Below are 26,488 nucleotides of genomic sequence, written 5' to 3' on the forward strand. Positions count from 1 at the left end.
TTTTATGACCCAGCGACAGGAGCCTTCCAATCGTTGTCACGCCTGCCGTTACGTGCACTAAGGAGGTGCGCGGGTTACAATGCACTATGCAATAGGCGGGATTTTTACAGGATCGCTTGCCCTACTATGACAACTCAATGCGCCCCTTCAGGAGGCTCCTGCGAAGTTGTGCAAGTAGGCTTCCCGCATAGCGTAGTTTACAAAACAAAATGGCGGAGGTCACGCTCGGAGAGATATGAATGTGACAGGACGCATTTTCGGATGTGGGCATTAAATATGTAATTTATCACGGAAGATTTAAAAAAAGCACGATTTTGCGTTGCGATTGTTCATTGCGGGCTGTCGGCCATCTTGTTCACAGCACGTGTGATATAAGCGATATATTCCGCATCTTGTGGAATTTTGCACAAGGTCAAGCCTAGTGGCGTCGGAATACGATCGGTCCTCGTGATAAACGATGGAGAAGGAAAGGAATATCTCTGTATAGTTTTCCTTGAATTTTTAACTTGATCATCGGCTAATTTGCCCAGATTTTGCTACGGCCGAATTTAGGAAAGCCTGCGCAGTATACGATCGCAGACGAGTATTTGTGAATTTGCGAATATTCGGAAATTCTCGAATATCAATTTCTCAATCACAAATCGAATATCAAACATATTAAATTCATATTCGAAGACACTTTTTTCTTAATATTGAACCTATGATTATGAAACTTGGGTAATTGATAAGGTTTTTAATGCAGATTCCAAATATGGTCTTAGTTTTTATGTAGCTTGCATAGTTCTTGTGTAAAAGGGTCCACAAAAGCACAATATAGGGCCTTTTGTGCACACTTTTTTGATAATGAAATGAACTTTTAGGACAGCTTGCAATAGCTCATTGTGTTGCATTGGTAATGTAGTATGTTGAAATCTACTTCAGATTTATTTATTTTATCCCATGGTTGTAAAAAAATTCAGGAACACGAAAGTATATTTTGGGCACCATTGTCAACATTCTGAATTTTTTTCAAAAATTGTTGAAGAGATATTTTATAATCAGATAGACAACATTCTACAGACTTTGAAGAGGCTGTGTGCAAAATTTCATCCAAATCTGACTACTGCAAGTACTTGAAATTTGTTGCACAAAACGTAAAAAATGCTGAAAACTACAATTGGAGAAAAACGCATTTGAAAATTTGAGACATCTGTATTCTTGAAAAATATGGGGCAAGCACATAAATTTTCTTGACAAAATACAAAAATGAGTCTTAAACACAGCCATGTTTATTAGAATTCTCCTGCCTCATACATTGGGCACTCACGATCTTCGCAAATGGAGTCTGTCAGGCGAGCTCTCTGTGCCATGTTACGGCGATGTGCTTGAGCTTCGGCTGTTTGGCGGACCCCTGACATCATCTTCGTTCTCTGGTCACGGGAGGTTCCCAGCACAGCAAGCTCTTCTGGTGGCAGCACACAAAGCTCCTCGAGAACTTGTTGAAAGTTACTGTGTCCCATATTATACCATCGCGCGCGCGCCACGGCCACCTTGATGTCCACGGCGAAGCTGTCTCGGGAGCTCCCACTCTGAAAGCTCCGGCTTCCACTGGCGCCATCCGCGAATCCACTAGGCACAGCACGGCTCAGTGTGTGTGTAGAAGAAAGCTGCGATGCAGGGCACTCACTATTTCCTCAGTGGAGTTCAAGAAATGCCGAAATACTTGCGTTTTTCGGCCGGTTCTCGTACCGCAAAGTTACAAGTACGGCACATTGGGCAAGCAGCCCCGCTTACCTGTAACGTTAGCGCGCTGATGTCGTATATCGCGGCACTTGTGGAATGACGACTGTTCACAGCTGTGTCACTCTCAAGCAGTCCAATCTTCACCTCCGAGGCACTCCCGAAGTTCACCGCAGCGTCAGTTTCGCCCAAGTGGCCGTTGCCCTGGTTAGGGCTGGCTGACGTCAGGCGGCTGCCTTCCGCTGTCGTTTTCTGTCAAGGCTTGCGACGGCGTCCTTGATACGCTTTCTTCATGTGAGATTTCTGAGCTAGGAAATCGAAATATCAAATGAACAACAAAAAACGTGAAATTTGCCCTAGCATGACATACCTTTATTTGGCAAAGAAGCTTGTTATTGTCGACTGCTTTTTCGGGCGAGTTTGAGCGGCCACAATAGCTCTAACAGCTGCCAGATGCTCTGCGGCACATGAACCATCAGGAATTTGTTCACAGAAGTCCCCCAGCATGGACAAGGCTTCTACGGCTTCTTTCACTGTGCGCTTCGGCGTTTGGGGCAGGTGCTCACAATTGTAATCTTTCGACGAATCGTCATCCTTGGTCAGCTGACCGGCAATAGCGACACCATCATCGATGGACACGTGATCGGTGAGCCGCACAGCAGAAGTCAAGACGCTGTCGAAACAGCTGTCGTCTTCTGTGGTGGCGGTTACGTCAGCTGCTTCGGTCGGTAGTTCCCCTATACAGCAGTTCGATTGCACAAAACAGCTGTGCCGAAAGCAGTTGGCAATAACTGCTGTAGGTGTGTTGGCCCATTCGTGCGCCAGAATGTTCAAAGCACTATGGAGCGTAAGATCATTTTTCTTTCCAGCTTCCATACACAGAAGCATGCGCTGCAATACATGCTTTCTGTACTTGCATTTTATACGTTGGATTTTTTAATTCTAGAGGCCCGTGTACTGTGCGATGTCAGTGCATGTTAAAGAACCCCAGGTGGTCGAAATTTCCGGAGCCCTTCACTACGGCGCCCCTCATAGCCTCCATCGCTTTGGGACGTTAAACCCTTATAAACCAAACCATACGTTGGATTTTGTGCTGGTTCATGGGCTGAAGGGCTGCGGTTGTATTCGCCGGGAGGAGCAGAAGCTTAATCCATTTCAGGCCCGTCACCTTGCATTGAGCACTGCATTTGTCCACAACCATGAGGACCTTCCATTTCTTGGCTCCAAAACGCTGGTCCATTTGATGAAGCCAGAATTGAAATATGCTGGGCGTCATCCAAGCCTTCTTGTTGGCGTCCATTTGATAAAGCCAGGATTTAAATATGCTGGACGTCATCCAAGCCTTCCTGTTGGCTTGATATTCAACCGGAAAGTGCCGCGCGTTCTTGAAGCACCTTGGCTTCTGAGCCTTTCCGATGGCTAGGAGAGGCAGACGCTCTGTTCACGTCATGTAGGCGGCAAGTAGCACAGTGACCCACTCTTTGCTTCTTTTACCTGCTGTGCAGGGGTCATCTTTAAAGGTGATCATCTTATCCAGGAGTGCGTTGAAGAAAAGCGCTGTTTCGTCAGCGTTAAATCTATTCCGAGCATCGTACGCAGCTAGGTGTTCACGAAGCCCAGTGATCCGCCACTTCTCGATCCCATCTTCATCTGTGGAAGCTATTTTGCCACACGCACTCTTAAAAGTTAGATTGTGAAGGCTTCTGAAATGAGCAAGCCAACCTTCAGAAGCTTTGAACTCTTCAATGTTCATTTTCGTGGAAAACCTTTCAGCCTGGGCACAAATTAGTGTCCCACTCACAGGCAGGTAGGCCTCGCGTGCGTTTCTCATCCATCACATTACGGCTTCCTCAAGTTCCAGGTGGGCCGCCGTCCGCAGTCGTTTTCTTTTGGCAGTGTAGGCTTCATTGTCAAATGCCTCCATAATGCTGTTTTCATTCTTCATGTACTGGGCCAAGGTTGTTTTTTTTTAACATCATACTTGTCCATCGTCCAACATCATCCTTCAGCGTCTTCAATATTTCCACTTTCGTGGCTAGGTCCTTTGCTTTGCCGGTGTCGCCATCGGAGCAGGACGCGATGGCGAGGCACGCAGGCACAGCGCGCTACGCACTCGAAAGCAGCGTAGTAAACATGCTGGCAAAGCGCACATTAACCAGAAAAGGCGCCTTAGGGTTAAATAACCGCAATCGTAGCAGCAAGAAACACGTGGCAACGACGACATACTCCAAAACGAGACTTGCTGAAGATAGGGTTAACACGACTGAAACACGACTGCAAAAGGCAACAAAGCACAAAGACACCGGGCGCTTCAGCCGCTGCTAACCTTGCTTCCCTCGCTCTCTCTCGCACTGCTGATGATGATGACCTTATGGATGGCCTAAGCTGCATTCTTTTTTTTTTTCAGCTTTACAGTATCGCTGCTCTTGGTGGGCCGTTGAACTAGGGCGAATTAACCGATGCGCGGTAAAATTTGTCCAAATTAACGAGAGTTTTGCCCCATAGACTCCTATATACAATTGTAGGGAGCACGCATGACGTCGAATTATCCGATTTTCCGAATTAACGGGGGTCGAATCAACGAGCTTTCACTGCAATTGAATACAGCTTAGACCGCTTATAACGCATACCACGGGAGTTGGGAAAATCTGCAATATAGGCGGTACTGCACTGTAACCAAAACTTAGTTTTTCCATGCATTCGCGTTTTCAGAATGGCCAGCCTACCTTTCTATGTTCATGCCTGACAATGCATCAGACGGACAACAATGCAATCACAGGAAACAAAAAAGTTTATTTGGTCTTTTTGTCGAAGCGTCGTAATGAATGAAAGAACGGCGTTATTTTAGTCTGGCGTTGCTAATGATGTCAGCTTCAAAAACGGTGAAGCACTTGAGCGCTTGCTCGCGGAGGTTTTTCTTAGCGCAGTGGAGGCGCAGTTTGTTGCAACAGTCGAGCGCGTCTTTGCACGACAGTTCTGCTGCACTTTCACTCACTTCGTCAGGCTCATTCTCGGATAGAGGCTCACGGCGACCGCGCACGGATGTATTCATCTACTTCACACACAACACCATCGGGGTCGGCGACAACGACAAGGAGCTTATCTCGTGCCGGTCCTTGAAACGCTGAATACAACCGTTCAATGGGGTAAAACCGTCATGCCCCAAAATGTTCGCAAGGTACCTGGCCTTGGCTTGCAATATTGAACCGCTCACAGGAACGCTGTGGGCCGGGACCTCATGAAACCGTTCAAACAAAGCGGCGACATCATTTTAGTTTGACGCACGAATCCGCTTCCTTGCAAGCGACGCGGAGTCTTTCTGCTGCTGTTGTCGCACCTTGTCGCTGTTCTTCCAAATGGCAGACACAGTAATGTCGACGACACCGTATTTTGCCACCGTAGCCTTTTTCAAACTGCTCTCGTCGTCCCTCACAATGTTCTGCTTGGTTTTGAGAGCTTGCCGTTTCCTGGCTTTCGGAGGAGCAGGCACCAAAGAAACTGAAGACAGTTGAGGCTGGTAGATGTGCTCACATCAGCTGATTTGCCTATGTTGTCAACTTTTCGTTACACGCAACGATACAGATCTCGCTCATGGGCTCAGGCGTGACAAGATGCTGACGCACGTGCTCCTGGTACGAGCAGCGCTTGCAATGTCATAGCGTCATGCCATGCGCTCGCCACCGCTGCGGCTGCTGCTCCAGCATGCTCCAGTCAGGCCGTGCCATCACGTGCTTTCAAGTTTTTTCCAGAAACGCCTGCTTTGGGACTTTTATTTTTTTTCTATTGTCTCCTGCCTTCTGCCTTGCCTTGAATCATGCTGACAACGCTCCTCCGCCCCGCCTCTTGCCCCCTTCTTGCGCAATCTGGGAAGCACGCTCCTCGCGCCCGCCCTTACCCACGGGCCCGCGTTGTTATGCGGGCCACCAGGCTTTTCAGAACCCGCACTATATGCGGTCTTCGGTTACGTGCTGCCGCGTATTAAGCGGTGCGTCAATACAATGAACTCTTAAGTGTCACAAAAAGCCTCATACAATGCGGTCCCGCATTATATATAAGTGGCTACGTTAAAGATGGTCTGAGCTGCACATCAAATGTAAATACTGAAAGCACATGCTACAGCACATGCTTTTATGTATGGAAGCTGGAAAGAAGCATGACCTGACGCTCCTTAGCGCTTTGAATGTTTTAGCACATGAATAGGCCAACACGCTTGCAGCAATGATAGCAAACTGCTTCCGGCACAGAAGTTTTGTGCTACCGGACTGCTGGGCAGAGGAAATTCCATCTGAAACACGACGCAACCACAACCACAGAAGATGGCAGCTGTTTCGACCATGTCTTACCTTCTTCCATGCGGCTCTCTGATTAAGGCGCGCTCACATTAGCGGGAAAACGTGCAACGCAGGACGTTTTCCGCGTGCCGCTTCCCGCACAAGCCGGTTTTTCTCCCGCAGACAGCCTGCTGTGCTGTCCCGCAGAGCGATGGGTCCGGTACCTATTTTTCCCGTGCCGCTGACGAGAACAGCCAATGGGCGCCGACCGTGAACCGTGACGTCGGTCCCAGTTCAGTGACCTCGTCGGCGGAGGCGGAGGCTGCGCGCGTCCGGCCGGCCGGCCCGCCAGCCGGGCACTCGGCGGCTGCTTTGCCAGCATGAACATGCGTCTTGAGACGGTGCAGAAGCAGCGAACAAACAAGTAATAAGTACGTTTACCGTAGCCAACAGCTCATCGCTCGAACCAGTCATCCTCGAGACAAAAAGGGCGACGGGAGGGGAGTTAGCAGACGATCAAGACGACGACGCGAGAAAAGGGTGCGCTTTCCAGTCTTCTCTAGTGTCACGTGACTATCCCCTTCTCTTTCTGCTCGTTCGGGTCCTCCCTCTGCGCCTCCTCTCTCCACATTCCAAGACCACCGCAGCGAGAAAACGCGCGCAGTGTGAGCGTCATTCCGAGGAGCTGCGAGGCAGCGTCGACGTTGACGCTGTGCCGCTGCGGGAAGCTTCCCGCTAGTGTGAGCGCGCCTTTACTTGACCATCGGTCATGGTGTCGCAGTTGCCAGGCAGCTGTCTGAGGACAAAGTAATTTAGGCGATCACAGGTGCCGGCAGCGATGGTTTATCAGAACGTGACAACTGTGAACAGCTACCCCAAGAGCCAAAGCGCACGGTAAAAGAAACCAGAGAAGCCTGTCCATGCTGGAGGACTTCTGTGAACAGATTCTTAATGGTGCGCGTGCCACGGAGCATCTGGCAGCAATTAGCGTTATTGTCGCCGCTCAAATTCACCCAAAAAACTGATGATGACTACAAACTTCTTTGACAATTTCTTTGACAATTAAAGGAACGTCATGCTGAGGCATATTTCTTTGTCTTTTTGTTAATTCGATATTTCTGACATTCGAATTATTAGACAATTTTTCGCAGTCCTATCAGTGTCGAATTAACAAGCTTTTACTGTATTTCCCAACCTTTATAACTAACTGTGTGGTGCCAAATCCTCGCTGTCTGTAGGCTTGATCTAGTAATGATCAACAATGTGGGGAGCTTTGGCATCTCCTCTCCTAGTGTTGGAGGGCAGGAAATTCAAAAAATGCAATGAAATCAACCGAGAATTGGCACAGTGTCTTTGCAACCTTGGTGTATGCTTGCGTAGTAGTGAGTGTAACAGCGCCGAAAAGGTGAAGCACATGAGAGAAAATTTCATGGCTATTTCATGGCTGATGGAACAGGTGGATGTAGCATCAGCTGCATGGGAGCACGACGCCCACTATTTTCAAAATGATGGCCATTCATGCATTCATGCAAATCATCTTATAGTGCACCATTTTCTACCCATGGTGTCAGTGCTTATTTATAATAAACTGCACATCTCCAACCAAAAATGTTAACTTTAACCCAACATTTCGAAGGCGACTCGGCTCCTTCATCAGGGGTGACTGAGGGCAGTAGCAAGCGTCTTTTAAGTATGGAGGGGAGGGGGGGGGGGTGAAAAGAAGGGGGAGGGGGGTTTAGGCTGTTAGTCACTCTGGCGCACTGCAGGGAGGTGCTGAATGGCTGAATGACTTTTTTTCGTTGCGTTGAAGAGGAAAGTCCCTGGGCATATACTGGGGGCAGGTTTCCTTTTGTGCGGTTGTTTCCCGGTGGTTTGGATATGCCAGGATTCTAGAAGGAGCCCCATGTGGTAATTTGTTTCGGTTCCAAGGATCCGCTCTGGTTCATGGCACCAGAGTGACTTCTGCTGGATCGCCATTCAGCACCTCCCTGCAGTGTGCCAGCGTGACTAACAGCCTAAACCCCCCTCCCCCGCGCCTTTCGAATCACAGCTTTCGTTCCTTGGACCTCCTCCTCCCCTCCATACTTAAAAGACGCTTTCTACTGCCCTCAGTCACCCCTGATGAAGGAACGTTGGGCTAAAGTTAACATTTTTGGTTGGAGATGTGCAGTTTATTATAAGTCTTCAAACCCAACCAGACAGGTAAATCTGTCAGAATGTTTAGTTTTCAGTGCTTATTTGTTCAAATTCACTTAAATTGGTTGCGCCGTTAATTTAATGGCCAACCCATACTGTTACTGGTTCTTTTAATACTCGCTTCTCAAAGCTTTGGTTTTCACTTCTAATTAATTAATGCAGACCTTATAATTGAGTTTCATGTCGCTCCTGCCTGGTCTTAGAAATGACTGCAATAAGGTATTTGTCTGGGCTAGTCGCTACAAGGTTCAAACTGAAGGCAAAGCGCACGAAGGACGGGACTAACAAAGAGACAAACACAGCGCTGACTTACGACTGAAGGCCTCATTGCTCGCACGCAATAAATAGGCGAAAAGGAGCACAATCAAATAGAACAGAATTAAGGGGTAATTGTCAAAAAAAAACACACAACAGCAAAAGCACACAATTGCAACCTACACATAGCGAACTTAACTGCTAAGGTAGTCAATTTCTTTTTGTGTTAGCGCGACTGAAGGTTTGCTGACGCAGTTGTCAAGTTCCCAGTGAATTAAAAGAGCTTCCACGATTTCCCGCGTACGTTGGTCCTTATGTTTATACAGTATTGTAGTACGGCTGAAAAAAGGAGTGCATTTACAGGAAAGCCAATGAATAACCAAATTGCTTTTGGGGGGTGGTTTTAGGGAGCGTTTATGCTGACTTAGGCGATCATTGAGGCAACGCCCTGTTTGACCATTATAACAACGCCCACAGGATAGCTCTATCTTATAAACAACATTTTTACAGCACTGCACTTAGGTTGATTCATGATTTTTCCCCCATTCTGCAGGTGGAAGTCCTTCGCGGTTGACAGTTTTACACAAGTGGTGCAGTTTTTTTGGGGCATAAAAGATGGCTCTGACCCCGGCTTTTCCTGCAATTCTTTTCAGGGAGTGCGATAACTTGTGCAGATAAGGTATCACCGCGAAGTTCGGTTTTCTGCAGCAAGGGAACTCGTTGTCTTTGTCCTGAATTTGGCAAGAATCTTCCCTGCTACAGCGCGCAGGATGTGGTCTGGAAAGCCGGCCTTTTTCAGCCTCATGATCTGGCTTCTGAAGCTAGATTGCATTTGATGGGAACATCACCTGGAAATGGAATTTTTTAGGGCGGCTGTCACGATGCCTCGTTTTACTATTTTTGAATGAGAGGATGAGTATGATAGAAGCCCTTTTTGAGCTCGGGGTGCATAGCGCCAGCGTACCCCTTCGTCACACATCATTATCTGTAGGTCCAGAAAGCGAATGCTTTCATCGTTAGTTGAAATGGTTTTAGATTAGACCTGAACAATGTGAGGATATCACTGGCTTGATATGCAACACTGTGGCCACTTAATCTAAAAATCACCAGAAAGTCGTCACCGTACCGGAACACACGTACCACTGAAGATCCAAGTAAGGCTTTTTGCAAATTTTGATCCAAGGAAGCTAGTCGACAGTCACTGAGGAACGGAGCGAGGCCCGAGCCTATACAGACGCCCCCCGTCTGGATAAAGTAGCTGCCGTTGAAAGACACGACCGTCGAGCTCAGATATAGATCTAGTAGATCAAGGAGGCTGGCAGTGTCGATTCCACACTGGTTTTGGAATTTGGTGGCACCGTACAAGTCAATCGCTCGACTCACGGCAATGCTGTTCTATTGATTGTGCTCCTTTTAGCCTATTTAACGCGTGCACGCAATTTATTTTATTTTTTTGTTTATTCAATACTGCCAGCCTCCATTTGGTGGCCAAGGCAGGAGCGGTACAAGGATACATCGTACATCGCGACAAAACAAAGCAAGTAAAAATGCGGATAAAGAAGCAAAAGCTAACACACAGGGTTTTATAGAAAGCCTTTTAGTCGCAAGTCAGCGCTCTGTTTGTCTCTTTCTTAGTCCCGTCCTTCGTGCGCTGTGCCTCCTTAGAAATAACTGTTTTTTAAAATTTCAGTTTAAAGGTAACATAACCACAAGCCAAATAAATGCTATTTTAGAATTATGAATGCTAATTTTGATGCGGTTAACAACACATGCAACGAAGTTTCTCTTTTAATAGAGCATTAATTTTTGGCTTGGACGTACTACATTCTCAGACGGGACATATTCACTAGTAAAATAACAGCTATTATGTTCACATGATACATATATGCAGAAAACTGCCCCATTTCCACTTTGTACTGGAGCTCAAGCGATGAAGAGTGATTTAAATGGACCCTGGCGGACGCCCTAATGGTGTCACTGCAAGGACTGCGGCTGCCTGCCAATCTTTGAGAGCTGCTCAGTGATCACGAATAGTGGCTGCCTTGCCAAAGAAATAACTGAAACCGTTCACATTACTTCTGCCGCATCAGTGAGCCCTCTCTCGTTCTCACAGAAAGGAAGTTTCTGCCCACTTCGGCGGACATAGGTCTGTAATCTGTCTTTTCCCATAGTTTTATTTATTGCCTTGTTCTTCCTGCTTAATGAGCACTTGCTTTATTGTATTTTTTTTGCGCTTCCTTTTTCTTTCGCCGCCGGGATGGCTGATCAGTGGTTGTAGTGCACGCTCTGTTGCTGACCTGAAAAATTGGGGTTGTATCCCAGCCATAGCGGCCACATTTAGATGGAGGCGAAGTGCTATAAAGGCACGCGTGTACTGTGCAATGTCAGTGCACATTAAAGAACGTGCCCCAGGGGTTCGAAATTATCTAAAATGGCTTTTTATGGCGTCCTTCGTACCCTGATTGAGTCACTAGTCCCAAAGCAACTCAGGTTACGAGGTTAAACCCCAGGTTGAATCCAATAAAACCGATGCAAACCTTTCACTTTATCTTTTCCAACACCTCCATTGATTCCTCTTACTATTCGTCCACACCCTTTCATTCTTGCTTTACCGTCGTTTTGTGCTTTTGCCGAGTGGTTTCACCTTAATTTCATTTAGCCAATCTTCTTTCACCTCCTCCTCGAGCTTTATTGTTCATCGCTTGTAATTGATTGTAAACTTTGCCCGCGTTCGCTGGCTGCCTACTTACTCCCTGCCCCCGATGGTTTTTTGCTCTTGTTTCAATAACGATCAGGTTTCAACAATGGTCTTCAAGACTCCTAGCAAAACATCTGTGAAAGCTTCTATTCATTTCGCGAGTGTCTGCGGTGCTTCGACGCGCCTGGTTCGCTGTGGCTTGGCACTGGGGCTGCCAACCATTGATTGACTACAAAAGCTAACACAGCAGCTACTGGAGTCTTCGAAATAATTGTTGACAAGCAGCCATAAGGAACTGTAAGCATAGTCAGTCGTGAGACCTGAAGGTCATGCACCAACCTCACCCCCACCTCCTCTGTCCTCATACGCTGCTTTTTTCTTCTTTCATCCGCTTAGGGTAGGTGCGCAGCCTCACGGGTGTATTCTGCTCACTTGACCGTGGGCCATCTTCCTGGTCCATTCTGGCACAGCGGTGCAAAGTTTGAATAATCGGTGATGAAATCCATTCACTTTTGAATTAATGAGTGACTTTACACCTGGACTTCAATGAAGCATGAATGGAGCAAGTCAGAGTTGGAATTGTCCAGAAATTCGAATTATTGAAGTTGAAATTAACCACATTTTATTGCCTTTTGCTCACTGAGAGCTGGGCATGAAAGGAAGGCTGTTGGGATACGAGAAGCAACAAAATGGAAAGAAGCTTGAGTGGAGATATGACGCTTCAGGCCTGAGAAGGCCAGTTTTCCTTTTTTGGGGCTCAAGAGCCGCCGCGGTGGCTGAGTGGTTATGGCACTCGGCTGCCGGCCCGAAAGACGCGGGCTCGATCCCGGTCGCGGCGGCCGAATTTCGATGGAGGCGAAATTCTAGAGGCCCGTGTACTGTGCGATGTCAGTGCACGTTAAAGAACCCCAGGTGGTCGAAATTTCCAGAGCCCTTCACTACGGCGTCTCTCATAGCCTGAGTTGCTTTGGGACGTTAAACCCCTATAAACCAAACCTTTTTTGGGGCTCAACAAAAACAATGAGTCACTTGTGCATATGTTTTTGTTCTCTTTGATGAGCCTCAAGCGAAAAATGCGCACAGAATGTGTCAGTCTCCATGTCACTGAGTCCTTTGGCTTGTACTGAAGAATTGAAGCCTTGGGAAAATAAAAATAAGCTTTCTCTCTTTTCTGCTGCTGGTTGTAAATATATATAGCGTACTGTTTGCTCCTTTCCCTTGCGTTGGGTTTGAGGTACTAGGTATTTTTCCCATCATGATAAGTCATTGCGTGTCAGTTACACTTGCTTTCACCCCCTGCTCTCGGTATAGTTGCCTGCCATGCCTGCTTTTTGTACTCGTTCATTTTTTTATTATTATTTATGACACTGCTCTTCCCGTTCTGCTCTTTGTGACTCCCCACAAGCCATTTTGAATACTTTCTAATCATTTTACTGTCTGCCCCCCATGAAATCTTTCAGTTGATAGTTGGCGTCTGTGTTCATACGAGAGTCAAGTCTCCTTTCTGTTTTAACGGGACGGTGTTAAAGGCCTTGTTAACGAGAAAATCTGGTGGCAGCATTGTCGGCATTGTGAGTGAAAAATCACAGGCATTGATGGCTCTGGCAGGTGGTGCCCAGAGGGCAACCCGCGAGGTAGGTGGGCCACCTAGGTCACTTGGCCTTGTGGCATCATCACAACCTGTCCACCAGGTAGTGAGCAAATTGCCCACCATGGCAGGTGGCAGTTATGTTAATGATTGGTCACTTGGGAAAAGCAACATGGGCCACACAAGGCCCGTCTTTGGGAGCACCTGCTGTCGCAGGTCAGTGGCACATCGCTTAACTGCTGCATCACTGCGCCAGGAGAGTTAAGAGGACTCCCAGAGATGTAAAGTAGAGAATGACCGTCTGCATATGTGGGAATTAACCCATTACGCTATTGCATCATACCCTTAAGGCAGACCTTAAATGTTCGCTCCAGTTTTTTTCTCAACAGTTTCAGATCCTTCTTATTTTTCCTTTTGAGGGCTTTGCTGCCTGCTTGTGAGTCCCTTGTTTTGTTTCTTTAGCACTGTCACATATAACAAGGAGTCTAAAATAAAATTATGAAGGAAAGCGATGGTAAGAAGACGGAAGAGGTTGGTGATAAGGATGACGTGGATTAACTGGAAACTAAAGAAGATGAAGAAGAAGCATTCGGTGAGGTGGAAAGAGATGATTGGTAGAGAAGAGAAGAAGGAGAAGACGACGACAAGGCTTATGTGGACTAACGCCAAGGCTATAAAAGGGCGAGGAAGAGCGAGGCACAAGGGGGGGGGGGGGGGGGGGTAGAGGGTAGAACAGAGAAGCGGAGGCTCCGGCGGGTCAGGGACGCTTCGCTGGACAAGAGCGACGCCGGCTACTGCTCCGGTGAGCTCGCGTTCTACGGCTTTGCATCGTGAACTTCCTGCCGTTCCTGAGCCTGTTCCGGGGAGTCAACGGAGGATGCTACCACATGCTACGGCCAGGGGTGTCTCCAGCGCTGTTGCCAACGCCAACAACACCGACATCACCTCCACGGGTGCTTGGACCGGGAGCTTGTACAACGCAGCCAGCAACGCCGCCAGCTACGCCAGACGCAGCACGTCGAACGCCATCTCGACGTGGGCTACTGGACCCATGCAATGCCGCAGCCGCACCGAACCAACCGTGAGCACGAACGCCGACCGCTAACTGTAGAACGCTAGTAGTTGACGCTGGTAGCAGTGTGCCCGGGTCGTGTGTATTTATGGTATTTGTGTTTTGTGTTAGTTTTGTGTTCTAGTGTGCGTGTCACACAGGGTGTATTAAATGTGCGTTTGTGTGGGTACACCCATTGCCTAGTTCATTCTTTCGGTTCGAGTGTTCTCCGGGGAGATCCGTGACAACCACCCATAACTCACGTGATCTGTGCTGGTGCAGGGTCCCCTGGTCAGCAGTGGCAGTGCATGACTGTGACAGTGCTGTCCCGAAAGAGGAGCTGCTCCACTCTCTCTGTGGCAGTGTCGTGGCTTTGTGTGTCGTGCCCAACAGCAAGGTGAGGGGCCATCATTTGTCCCACTCTTTACCCAGTGCCTTTCAGATCAAGCACTCCCCCCTCCCAACTTTTTTCAGCAGAAATACCTGCAGGGCATATCGAGCAGTTTATAGCGGAGACAGAGCCCTGAAATTTTGCCCTCATTTTTTCTTAATTTTTGCTGTTTTTATTTTGTGACATCAATACACGCAACCTGATTGTACCCATGGTGCATTTGGCTAGTTGAGGGTCCAGATACATGATACAGACAAACCCACTTATAACAGTACTGAAGTGCCACAGAAATATCATTATTATATCCGGGTTATGCTGAGAAAAAAAACAAAGAAAACATGAAAACTTAAGAGCATTTAATCAGGGCAAAGTAGCTTGCACTTCACACTTCTTTGCAGAAACAAACCCTTAATCGGTGAGCTGCTTCGTGGCAATCTTGCTGACGTCTTTCTGCAGGGCATCCAACTGCTGAACATACCCAAGTGAAAGGTTTTTTTGCAACGATGAAGTCCCGCAGGGACTTTATCATTCTTAAGGCCTTCTGATGAGACACAACTTGCACTGGTTCCGGTTCACCTTCGTCATCACTGCTGTCATTGTCTTCCGCATTGGTGACTGCTGCAACGATCGCCTCGTCAGTCAATTTTTCATTTTTCGCGACTGCATTGTCGGTGTGCAAGAATTCTTCAAGCCCCTCCGCGTCGCTGTCATCACCGTACACTGTAGACCAAAGTTCTGTAATCACTGCATCGGCAGGAGCTTCACGATCCTTCATGTCACTGGTACTCCTGGCAAAGCCTGCTTTTTGGAACCAATTTATGACTGTGGCGGAGCCGACTTCCATCTACGGCCTAAAAATTAATTGGGCAGCCATCAGGAGCGAATAGGAGTCTGGTGCGGGCCGACATTCTCGCACAGCAGTGTCCAGGTTAAGAGCAAGCCTGCTCAACACACGGCGGCGGTAGAGAGTGCCTTGAAGCATACAACCATCCCTGCATCCATGGACTGCAAGCCTGCAGTCGTGTTCGGCAAGAGGAAAAAAACTTAAATGTGCAACAGCTTCTGGGCTGTTTGGTGTGCAGTACAGTTGTCGAGGACCAACGCCACCTTCCTGCCTTCACACTGTATCTGCTGATCGAACTCAACCAGCCACTCGTGGAAAAGTTCACTCATCATCCTCGCTTTCTTGTTATGATGTTAGCGAACCAGAATCCTCGTGGCACCACGGAAACAGCTGGGATTCTCAGATTCTGCAGTGATGAAGGCGGGGTCTTTGTTGCTGCTGTCCATATTCGCACAGAGGGAAACGGCCACCCGCAGTTTGCTCTGTTTGCGGCCCTCACAGGGATCCTCTTTGAGTGCATGCGTCTTCGATGGAAGCATTTGGAAGAATACGCCGGTCTCGTCACCATAGTGCAAGTCCCTTTCCGCGTATGTTTCACGGATGCGTGGCAGTGTTTCTTCCAACCACTTCCGTCTAGCGTTGACATTGAGCGACCCTGCTTCGCCCACGACTGCCTTGTAGATGATTCAATGTTTCTTCTTGAACTGCTAAATCCAGCTACAACCAGGCATGAAATGGTGTTGTGAAGGAGGTGCGCGAAGTGCTTCACCTTCTCCGCTATAATCGGGCCACTGATCAGCAAGTTCATTGCACGTGCACTAAGGAACCATTGCTGCAGTGCCTATTCCATGTCTTTGTAGGCAACATGCCGAATCCTTTTCCAGCTGTCGTCCATAGCATGACCAGCACTAGCATGGCTTTCGTTTTCAGTCGGCTTGAGCGCGTTGCAGATAATGGTTGAAACTGTCAGATGTGACAGGCTGTACTTGCATACCATGTTGCACACTTTTTTGCTGTCCTTGTGCTCTCTCCCAGTGCTGTGCTTCACTTCCAACGGCATTGCGTTCGCTTCCTCTGCTGCAGCAGTTGTGCTGCGCTTCTTGAAGGAGGATCCTCCATCGTTGTACTCAGTGGGGAAATCCGATGCCCTTGCAGGACCAGCGGGATCGAGGCCGGTAATGGCAGACGATAAAAATCAACAACACACGCGCTTTGACGCTGTACGCTGCCCTATAGACACGTGCACCTTGCGAAGAGTGAACGAAATGAGTGAAGGATGGGGAATATGGAACAGCCCACACTCAAATGCCTTGATGCGTTCTCTATTCCAGCCACAAGGTCATCAGCGAGGTCAGCTGCAGCCTAAACTTCGCTGCCAGCATTGATGAAGTCCTCAACTGTAAGTTCCGACGGAAACCAGGAAAATGGGACAAGTCGCGAAACATGTCCTCCAAGCATTCATTGTCGTCATCCAAAGCTTCAGGACATTCATCTCCAGCCACTTCAAGGCCTGCCTTGCTGAAACAGTTGGCTGCCGTGGGCTGCTTTACATCGCTCCAAGTGCTGGTACCGGTAATCGTCTGGATGGCCACGAGCATTTCAGTCTTGAGATCAGTTCCCCAGCAGAGGTTTATAAGGAGCCGCTGAACAAGTCGCCTTCTGTAGCCTACCGTGAAAGCCTGTACGATACCCTGGTCCATGGGCTGCAGTCTCGCTGTGGTGTTCGGCGGCAGAAACTTGAGTTCAGTGTTCTGCAACTTGCAAGCCGTTTTATGGGCCGAGCAGTTGTCTAACAGATGGCAGACTCGGTGGCCCAACCTGCCAAACTTGGCGTCCCAAACCTGCAGCCATACCACAAAAAGTTGGCATGTCATCCAGGCCTTCCTGTTACAGCCGTATCGGGTGGGAACCTGCTTGCAATTCTTGAACTAGCGCGGTGACGTGCTCTTTCCGATAGCAAACAGACGCTGCTTGTACGAGCCATTCATGTTTGCGGCAAGCAGAACCGTAACACGCACTTAGCTCATTTTCGCGCCCTGACATGAGCTCCCACGGATATCAAGTGTCTTACTTGGCAGCGTTTGCCAAAAGAGACCAGTCTCGTCTGCTCTGAAGACTTCAGCAGGCGAAAACTTTGCAACGATCTTCGGCCACTCCTCTGAAAGCCACTGCTGCATCGCCTGGCTTCTGACAGAGCCCGACTTTCGCTTGAAATGGCTTTTCCCACAATGCCGTGGCAGTTTTTAAAAAATTGCAGCCACCGAGTGCCACCGCAAAAGTTCTCTTCGCCAAGAGCCGTGGCAAACCATTTGGCCTTCTCCATTAACATGGGGCCACCCACAGGGATGTTTTTCACTCGGACTTCGAGAAACCATGCATACAGCGCCTTCTCAACTTTGTCGAAAGCAGCAGGGAACACGCGACATGCTCCTGAGCGACTTTGCTCACCTGCTTTGAGCATGATGTCCTGCTTGTTTTTTAACAGCGTACTTAGAGCGCTCCGTGAAATGTCGAATTCTTGTGCCACGGAGGATTTCTTTTCGCCAGTCTTGACTTGCCGGATCACCTCAAGCTTTGTTGTGAAGTCCAGATTCTTTCTCTTTTTTACGTCCGTAGATGCCTTCACTCACTAGATGACAGCAGTCACGCACACTACCATCGGCGCGTTGGAACAAATACACACACAAGAAAAATTCGACAGGCCCTGCACTGGCCGATGGAGTTGACTGTCCTCAATTGAGGCACAAAGGGAAACGAGGAGAGAGAGAGAGAGAGAGAAAACTCAGCAAAAATGCGCCGTTGGTGCTAGATGTGCCAGTCGTGGAGCACTGCAGGCGCAACCACCGCCTGGCTCGTGGCCTATGCGATCGGCTCCGCCGGCGCGCGTTGTTGTGCCCGGACAACCAGCCTGGATTCCAAATCTACAAGATGCAAAATTTCTCCTGCGAACACCCTTGGATAAGCCTGGTGCTGCGCCGCAAGGCAACAGCGCCTTAACGCTCCCTTGACAAGCTAAGATGCTACATCGCCAGACAGCGGCACCCTATGGAGAAGCATCGGCGAGCGACATGTCCAAATGTGCAGCAAATTGCTAGACAGCCAGGCGCCAGTTCCCCTTTCCCCCAGGGAGTCACCGCACGCGGCAAACTTGAAGCGGGTGGCCAGCGTGGTCGCTGGTTGGACCTCTCGGACGGCCTTCAAGTGCTGGCTTTGTATTGGACCGTTTGAGTGACAACCGTTTCTCGGGGCTTTATAAGCCCCAACGCTGCCGCCTGGAGAGCACCTCCGAACTACCGAGCCCGACCTTCAGAGACCTACCTACTATGAGCAGAGTGCCGCTCACGAGGGGAGTGAGATGTGTGACGGGTGGGAGCCTCGCCGAACGTCGCCGTGCGAGAGCTGTCGCGTTTGCTGTTAGCTCTCAGCCCCCGAGCCGATCTTGTCCTGTATAGGACCTGTACATAGTGTATAAAATCTCTTTTGTTATTCTCACCGACGCCTGACTCGGAGTCTTCGCTACCGACAAGAGAGCTGGCAATACTCTGTCACAAAACGGGTGACAAGCGTTATGGGACCACCTCAATGTCGCAACAGCGTGCACACACTATTGCGGAGGCCACGCCTAGCTCTGTCCAGTCCTCTCATCTCTCTAATCAATGAGGAGGCACTGTGCTTGTGTTCATCGCTCGCCTCTGTGCCGCGCTTTGTGCGACCGGAAATGTGATTCTCTTTGAGGAAAGCGCACTTCCCATGGCGGAGCTTGCGGCGGAGGAAACAGTGGACGATAATGATGATGACCCGCGACCTCGGGTGGCATCCGTGGGCAGCACCTGGAAGCTCCTGTGCACGTGAGCGGCCTCCACAATAAGCGCATCGTTGCTTGCCGCTGGAGCTGATCGCGGAGGCCACAGTTATTCCTGCGTGGGTCATGGAAAGTTTGGGTTACAACCCTTACAGCCCTTACAGGCGTTTATGCAGTATTCACTCCCACAGTTCCAGGCAGTCAGAAAAAGTATGTTTCAATAAGGCTGAAAAATTGTGTTTGACGATGACACAGATTGTCTCAGGGCATTGAATGCAGGGGCACCGCAAGTACTTATGTCCAGAGGAGTGTACAGCTTGTGTGTTCTTGCACTCTTTTTGTTTGTTTTCCAGCATCATCATAGAGCTTGCAGTTTGACATTGTCTTTCAGATTTGCTATCAAGACACTTGAGTGTCTTTACGTTGTGAGGACATCGAGCGTCTAGACCTTCATTTAGTGGAGGCAAAAAAAGAAAGATGTCTAAGGCACATTTGCATAATAGCTGTATCCAGGGTACTGTTGAGAGCGTGCCCTGAAGGGGCGTATGATTTCAATTCAATTCGTTGCATTTTACCAGAAGAGTTGAAGGATATCTGGGCTAAAAGCTGTGAAATCACAGCTTGACATCGCCCAGACAACTTCTACAAGATAGTGGCGACATAGTTATTAACAGTAGTTAAGAGAAAGAATGGAAAGATCTAGAATAGCAGATACTATACAATATTAACTTTTGAGTAGTATTCAAAACACAAACAAGCTTAGTTTCTAAATATTATCAGAAATAACCCAAGAATACATCATACATACATATTTGAATAAAACTGTAGATTTGTACAATCATAACTGAAATCAAGATAGCATACAGGTACGAGAAATAATAGGTCAGTGAAGCAAACATATATCAGAAACGCAACTACTTAAAGTTTGGAAAAGGATTCTTGAAGCTGTTTAATTGAAATTATCTTGGCATATTGATGCTGATTTAGTATTTGTGGGAGGTTGTGCTGCAATGACTGAAATTTGTAGATTGTGCGGAAATGCGGAATATGCCATAATTCAGTACTACGAGTAGGTATAACTGTTTTTTTGGGTGTAAGACTTGCAGTTTGTACCAAAAAATTCTTCTGCTCAGTAGTGGAGAAGAAGAGAGAACGCAAAATACGGAAATCGTATATGTTAATAGCTCTGACGATTTTGTATGAGGGAAATAGCATTTGGGTCGAGTGTAGGAACGAAACATTGGCAATATAGCGAATGGCCTTTTTTTGTAGTGTAAGTATTTTTTTAATGTTTGTTTTTGTAGTGGTAAGCCAAATAAGGCTACAGTAAATTAAATGAGATGAAATTGAGCGTAATATATTTGCAGCTTTATCTTCGTAGGGAGAAGTGTTCGGCAACGAGAGAGTACTCCAGCTAATGCAGAGAGTTTTCTACAGAGGCTATGGACTTGCGAATCCCAGCTAAGATGAGATGAAAAAATAACTCCTAGGATCTTATGTTCATGTAAAATATCAATTTGTTTTCCAGCATATTTAACAATATGATTAAATTTAAATGGCTTGTTTCTTGCCTTGAAAATAACTGCTTCAGTTTTTTTTGCGTTAACTTTTAGTTTATTCGACTGTGACCAAATATGGAGTTGTTTAAGTATTTCATTGGTATTGTTAATCAATTCATCTTCAATGTGACTAGAGATTAGAATGCTGCAGTCATCCGCATAAATGACAAATTTCGTTGGTTTGATTAATTATAACAATATTATTTATGTGCGCATTAAAAAGAAGAGGTCCCAAAACACTGCCTTGTGGGACACCGCATGTAATAAGTAGAAAGGATGACCGTGTAGCGCCTATGCATACACATTGGCTTCTTCCAGTTAAATATGATGCTATCAGTTCTAACGGCTTCCCGCGTATACCATAGGACGATAGTTTGGATTATAATATCTTGTGATCTAAGGAATCAAAAGCCTTCGTGAAATCAATAAAGAGTGGTAACGTGTAAATATTATTTTCAATGTTTTCCACAATTGTCTTTTTTATTGTCAATAATGCTGTTTCTGATGATTTGATTTCCTGAATCCAAACTGGGCTTCAGCCAAAATGTTGTGTTTGTCTAAAAACCGCGTGATGAGACAGGAGATAAGCTTTTCTAGTCCCTAGCGCCGAACACTCGGTCGCTCGTGCATGCTCTGGACTGAACGCGGTCTCTGATCTGTGCCTGGACGGTTCCGCTGGTTGTTCGTGACGCTGTGCTTATTACTGTGCTGTGCTGTGCTGTGCGTGCTGTATTAGTAGTGTGCTGTGTTCTTTTTACAAGTGGTGGAGGTGCGGGGTATTCTGTCAACGATTCTGTCACCGAGAAGGAGTGTTTAGCCATCCTTTGGGCGATCGTCAAATTTCGCCCCTACCTGTACGGGTGCCCTTTTGACGTCACCGATCACCACGCCCTCTGCTGGCGGTCCTCTTTGAAAGATCCCTCTGGTTGACTGGCGCGATGGGCTCTGCTACTCCAAGAGTACGACATTCGCGTTATCTATCGTTCCGGCCGCAAACATGCCGATGCTGACGCCCTCTCACGTTCCCCTGTACATCTGAAGCAGCACCTTGTGTATCTGCCCTGCCTTCTTTAAAGTTTGAGTTCGCTGATATGGTTTCCGAGCAACGCAAAGACGCGTGGATCACTTGCCTTTTTGATCTCCTATCTGGCCAATCGTCTCGACCTCCTTCCCGTGCTCTCATTCGTCAGTCCCACCATTTCGCCATCTGAGACGAGCTCCTTTACCGCCGTAACCATCTCCCGGATGGTCGCAAGTAGGTTCTCGTCATTCCGACACATCTGCGCTCCTTCATTTGCTTTTCCTACCATGATGATCCCCAGTGTGCCCCTGCCGGATTCTTGAAGACTTTCACCCGTCTACGACAGCGGTACTACTGGCTTGGGATGGCCCGTTACGTCCGCCAGTTCGTTCAGTCCTGCACCACATACCAGCGACGAAGACATCCACCTCGCCGACCCGCCGCTCCTATGCAGCCGCTGCCTTGCCCAGTACAGCCCTTCGAGCGTGTTGGTATCGACCTCTACGGCCCTCTTCCCAGCACATCAACCGGGAACCACTGGATCATTGTTGCCATCGACCACCTTACACGTTACGCTGAAACATCGCCTTTACCATCCGCTACAGCCCACGACATTGCATCCTTCATTCTCCATCGCATCATTCTTCACCATGGTGCGCCCAAAGAGCTGCTCAGTGATGGAGGTCCGGCCTTCCTCTCAGAAGTTGTAGAAGCTCTCCTTCAAGAATGCCATGTTGTTCACCGCACCAGCTCCGCCTACCATCCCCAGACAAATGGCATGGTTGAGCGTTTTAATCGCGCCCTCGGCGACATGCTGGCCATGTATGTTGCCTCCGACTATTGGTACTAACACAATCACTACAGTCGCTTTTGATATAGAAAGCCTCCAACAGTTCACGGGCTGTCTGGTCCTTACTTCTGTTTAAAACTTTCGTTTCCCATCTGTTGCCATTTATAAGAATAAAACTGCTTTTTAAATACATGGATGTTAGACACCTGTGTGGCTCACTTAACTTTTCTTTTCATTTTTTTTTTGTACAACCCTCGCACGCATGTGTGGTTCTTGCTACCCCTCTCGATTGTTGTCCTTATATTCATTCGCATTCGCGGTGAATAAACAGTTGGAAGTTGCGCCTGTCCTGTCTTGCTTGCTATGTGTTGTCCTTTTTGGCACTACAACCCTTTTCTGGAAACATGCACCAACTAGCCCCCAAAAAGTATTACTCAAGTTGTTAAACCCCACCATTCAGTCATGTTTGAATAAATATGGCCTTATTGCTACGCCATCATCCTCTTCTCAGTGCACCACGTGTGGTGCTTTGCAAGCTCATGACTGTGGAGTTTCACACAGTGTGTTGTGATAGAGTGCACGATTAGTTGTGATGAGTCAGATATTGCTTCTCGTGGTTTTAACGTGTTTGCCTGGTTTCATGGTCGAGTCAGCGGTGTCAGCTTCTCTTGTTAGCACGAGAGAAGCTCACCACTGCTGTCGCCATAGCCTAAGATTTCTGGCAAGGAATGTGCGTGGAGAAATAGTGGTGGAACTGATTCATGTTGTTACAACTAAAATTTCTTTTTCTATTCCTTTGTATGCTGCGGCAGCTTCTAGAGACGGAGGATTCATCCTACCCAAAGTTCGTCGATGACTGTGGCCCTTATGAGTGCCTGGGATATGGTGAGCCAGCCAACCATGCTCTTGGCAGTATACGTATATGCACCAATAGTATTAGCCGGTGCAGCCTATTTCTGCAGTGTAGTTATAAGGCTCTATCGCTGGTCCTGAGAACCGACTCCAGCACCACTTGATGTGAAGTGTTTGTTATTACTAATCCTTATTTTTGTTGCTCAAAAAAAAAATAACAAGGCGAAAGTGGATACATATGAAAGTGGATAATGAAATGCTCATCTTGGCAGCTTTTGTCTAAAGATGGTACAGCTGGTGCATGCTGTTTACCATGACAGAATCAGTTTGCCACTATGTTGGAGAATTGCAAGTTGGGGCCTGTTGCCATTAGTATCACAAAATGGTGTCTTGGTGTTTCTTCCGCATCAATATCACCTACTGCAGTCGTAGGCCTTGCGAGCCACTGAAGTTTTCCAGGCTCTGGCCTGGCCTTTAGCCAACATGGAAGCATCAGTCGCGAAAACACACTGAGTTCATTACGATGCCGGGTTGAAAAAAAATAAGGTTAGTGCGAAGGCAAGTGGTAGTCGGGCCACCTGACGTGCATTTAGTGTTCATGAAACTTGTGTGCATGATTGCATGAAATTTGTGTGCATGATTGCATGAAATGAGTGCATGAAATTTAGACAGGATTTTCACCAGCAAGCCAACTTTGGAAGCTTTAATTGTGCCAGAGGAGGGCCAGTTTCCGGAAATGGAAAAAGAGCTTGCCGACTTCGTGCAATAGCAGCGGGCAGACCACAGGCCTGTGACTATGGGAGTCTTGAAAGTTAGGACAGTGCAGCTGGCAAGACAGGAAAGCCTAACATAGACTGAATTTAAAGCCAGCAGGTGCGGGATTATGAATTTTATGAAAAGGTTCTGGATTTTTGCTTCGACGGTGCAAGAATCTCAGTGATTTGTGGACTTCTTGTTGCACCATGTCATGTTGGACTGCTGCAGCACTGAGTGCAAGAGCAGGGCTGCATCCTCCATGCACTGGTGCAGGAAGTGCAGAGCAGTATTGACAGTACCAAACAACTGGCTTATGTCATCTAGATTTTCCTGCAAATGTGCCTGCGCCCCCTGCCATTGTCACATTCATCGTGTGTCTTTGCACAGGGCTGGTGCGAGCTATCGACCCTTCGGAGCGCCTCTTCTACATTATCAGCCCCGAGCCACAGGAGCGGCTGACCAAGGTCAACGCCCTCATTCGTGGCGACCTCCATTTGCCCGAAACTTTGCTCACTTCCCAGGTATGCTACAGGTGAAAAAAGAATCTGTCGTAGGTTGTAGAGCTTCCCTGAGCTGGAATGTATGCCGTCGACGTAACAGTGGCAGTGCATGGCAGCGGGGACGCCAAAAACACCCCTGGCTGACTTTAACTCCACTTTTAGCAGCAGGGATGTGAGTGTCAAAGAAGGCATGGGCCACTGCATGTACTGTACTCAAGGAATGAAATGTGAACAAGAAAACTGTCAGTTCATGGCTTACTCAAGTTGCGACTAGCATTTTTGTGGTAGATCTTATACTGACTCAAGTATAATCAGCCACGCACCTATGCGGCAATTAAGAGGCCCACAATCGTTGCGCAAGGAATTGGCTCACTTGAGTAAGGCAGTAGATAGTTTTTCACAAACCCTGCAATTTGTGTTCGGTGACCGCACTGTTGCGCCAAACTGTGTCAGACGACGCAGACTGGATAAGCTGTGCCATCCTGATAAAAATTGTGAAAATGGTGCAAAACTGCTCCAAACTTGCTGCTTTCTAATTGGATGGCACCTTGCGCTGACTATCCAGGCAGACAGAACCTTAGATATTTCCGCTGTTCCAACAGGTTAAGGTCCATTGAAGCCCACTTATAACGAACATGTCATGAGGCATTCTTTAATATGTTGTGAAATTTTGCAGTAAATGGTCAGAAACGAACGTCGCAAAGCGGACTTCTCTGGTGATCTATGCCATATGAATGCGCGAGCTAGCAGTCTTCGGACCGGCGAAGTTTTGGCATGTGTTTTCGAGCCGCTGCGTTTTATCTCTGTACAGAACACGAGCAGCACAGCCATTGAGGAGGAGGCCGATCGGTGTCCACGGGCTTGCATATGCCTTTCATCAGCATGATTTCGACCGGCCGGCCGTTAGGCCTAGTGTGAGCCAAACGAGGAAGATTGGAATGATATAGAAAGACATGAAGCGTTGACAGCACAGTAATGAAAACTCGTTAATTCGACCTCGTTAATTCGGCATTGGATGTTTGCTCATTCAGACGCTACAGGTGGTATTGCCCCCAATAATTTGAAAGGAGGCCGTGTCTAGGTGTCACTGGCATTACAAGCGATAGACAAAATATCCCTACTAAAACCTAAATTGCATACTGCAGTGTTTCACGCTCCTTTGATGTGTACACAGCGCTAGGCAGGATGAAACACCAATTGCCCCATTTCCAAGGATTGTCTAACCACTTGATTTCTATATACGGCACAGTATTTACTCGATTCTAGGCCGACCCTCGTAATTCATAAAGTCAGAAGATAGACAAAAATTTACTCGAATAAATGTAAGCCGAATGAAAAAAGGCATTGACTAGGACTAGAGCATGCGTTTAATTAAGCCTGTGACGCTTGTCGTAGCACGTCGAATGCTCACTCATCGTCTTCGTCAACATCGCTCACATCGCTGTCCTCTTTGTCGCTGGCTTCTTTGTTGCTGGCTTCCTCCCACAGCGCATTGTCCTCGCTTCCGTCTAGCGTGTTCGAGACGCTGCACTTGTGGACAATCAGTTCAGCCGGAATTTCTTCCCATGCTGCATTAACCTACTTCTCCACTTGGCTAAGCGAAGCACGCTTGATGTGCCCAGTCGGTGTCAGCTGGTGGTCCTGAAGCGTCAGCCAATCGTTGTAGTGCTTCCGCAGCCTATCCTTAAAGGGCTTGTTGAGTGCTACTTCAAGAGGTTGTAGCTGGCTCGTCATTCCTGCGGATTTCACCGCAATGTCCGTACCGCCTTTCCAAAGCACTGATTTTACGGCATCTGTCAACTGGCAACGGTAGGAGTTGAGAACTGTGACTATTGCACCAAGAGGGCCCCGGCACGACGTTGCCAAACGGTGTTCACCCAATCTTCGACTAGGGCACCACTCATCCATCCATTCTCTTGTGCGTGCACAGTAACGTTTTTAGGGAAAACCTCTCTGGATGGAAGCGTTTTCCGCTTAAGAATGAGGTAAGGCGGCAGTTTTCGCCCATCGGCCAGGCAACATAACATCACGGCAAGACGTTGCTTCTCATACCCACCAGTTCTTACTTTCACCTGTCTTCTGCAGTTCTTATTGACTGTGTACGCCACAGGTACGTCGAAATACACTGGGGTTTGATCGGCGTTATCGATTTGGCCCAGACTGTATCGCTTCTCCAGCCGCTTGATCACAAAGTG

The 26,488-nt window shown here is 47.8% G+C and overlaps 1 protein-coding gene across 2 annotated transcripts in view; it reads left to right on the plus strand.

Moving 5' to 3' along the window:
* Positions 1-26,488, plus strand: part of LOC144096664 (uncharacterized) — a 165,165-nt gene that overhangs the window by 121,404 nt on the left and 17,273 nt on the right. For both annotated transcript variants that reach the window (XM_077629498.1, XM_077629499.1), the window contains exons 12-14: positions 14,061-14,175; positions 22,998-23,070; positions 24,181-24,314. In XM_077629498.1, the coding sequence (XP_077485624.1) occupies positions 14,061-14,175; positions 22,998-23,070; positions 24,181-24,314 (322 nt within the window). The remainder of the gene's footprint in view (positions 1-14,060; positions 14,176-22,997; positions 23,071-24,180; positions 24,315-26,488) is intronic.

The sequence above is a fragment of the Amblyomma americanum genome, chromosome 7, assembly GCF_052857255.1.
Source record: "Amblyomma americanum isolate KBUSLIRL-KWMA chromosome 7, ASM5285725v1, whole genome shotgun sequence".
Taxonomy (NCBI): domain Eukaryota; kingdom Metazoa; phylum Arthropoda; class Arachnida; order Ixodida; family Ixodidae; genus Amblyomma; species Amblyomma americanum.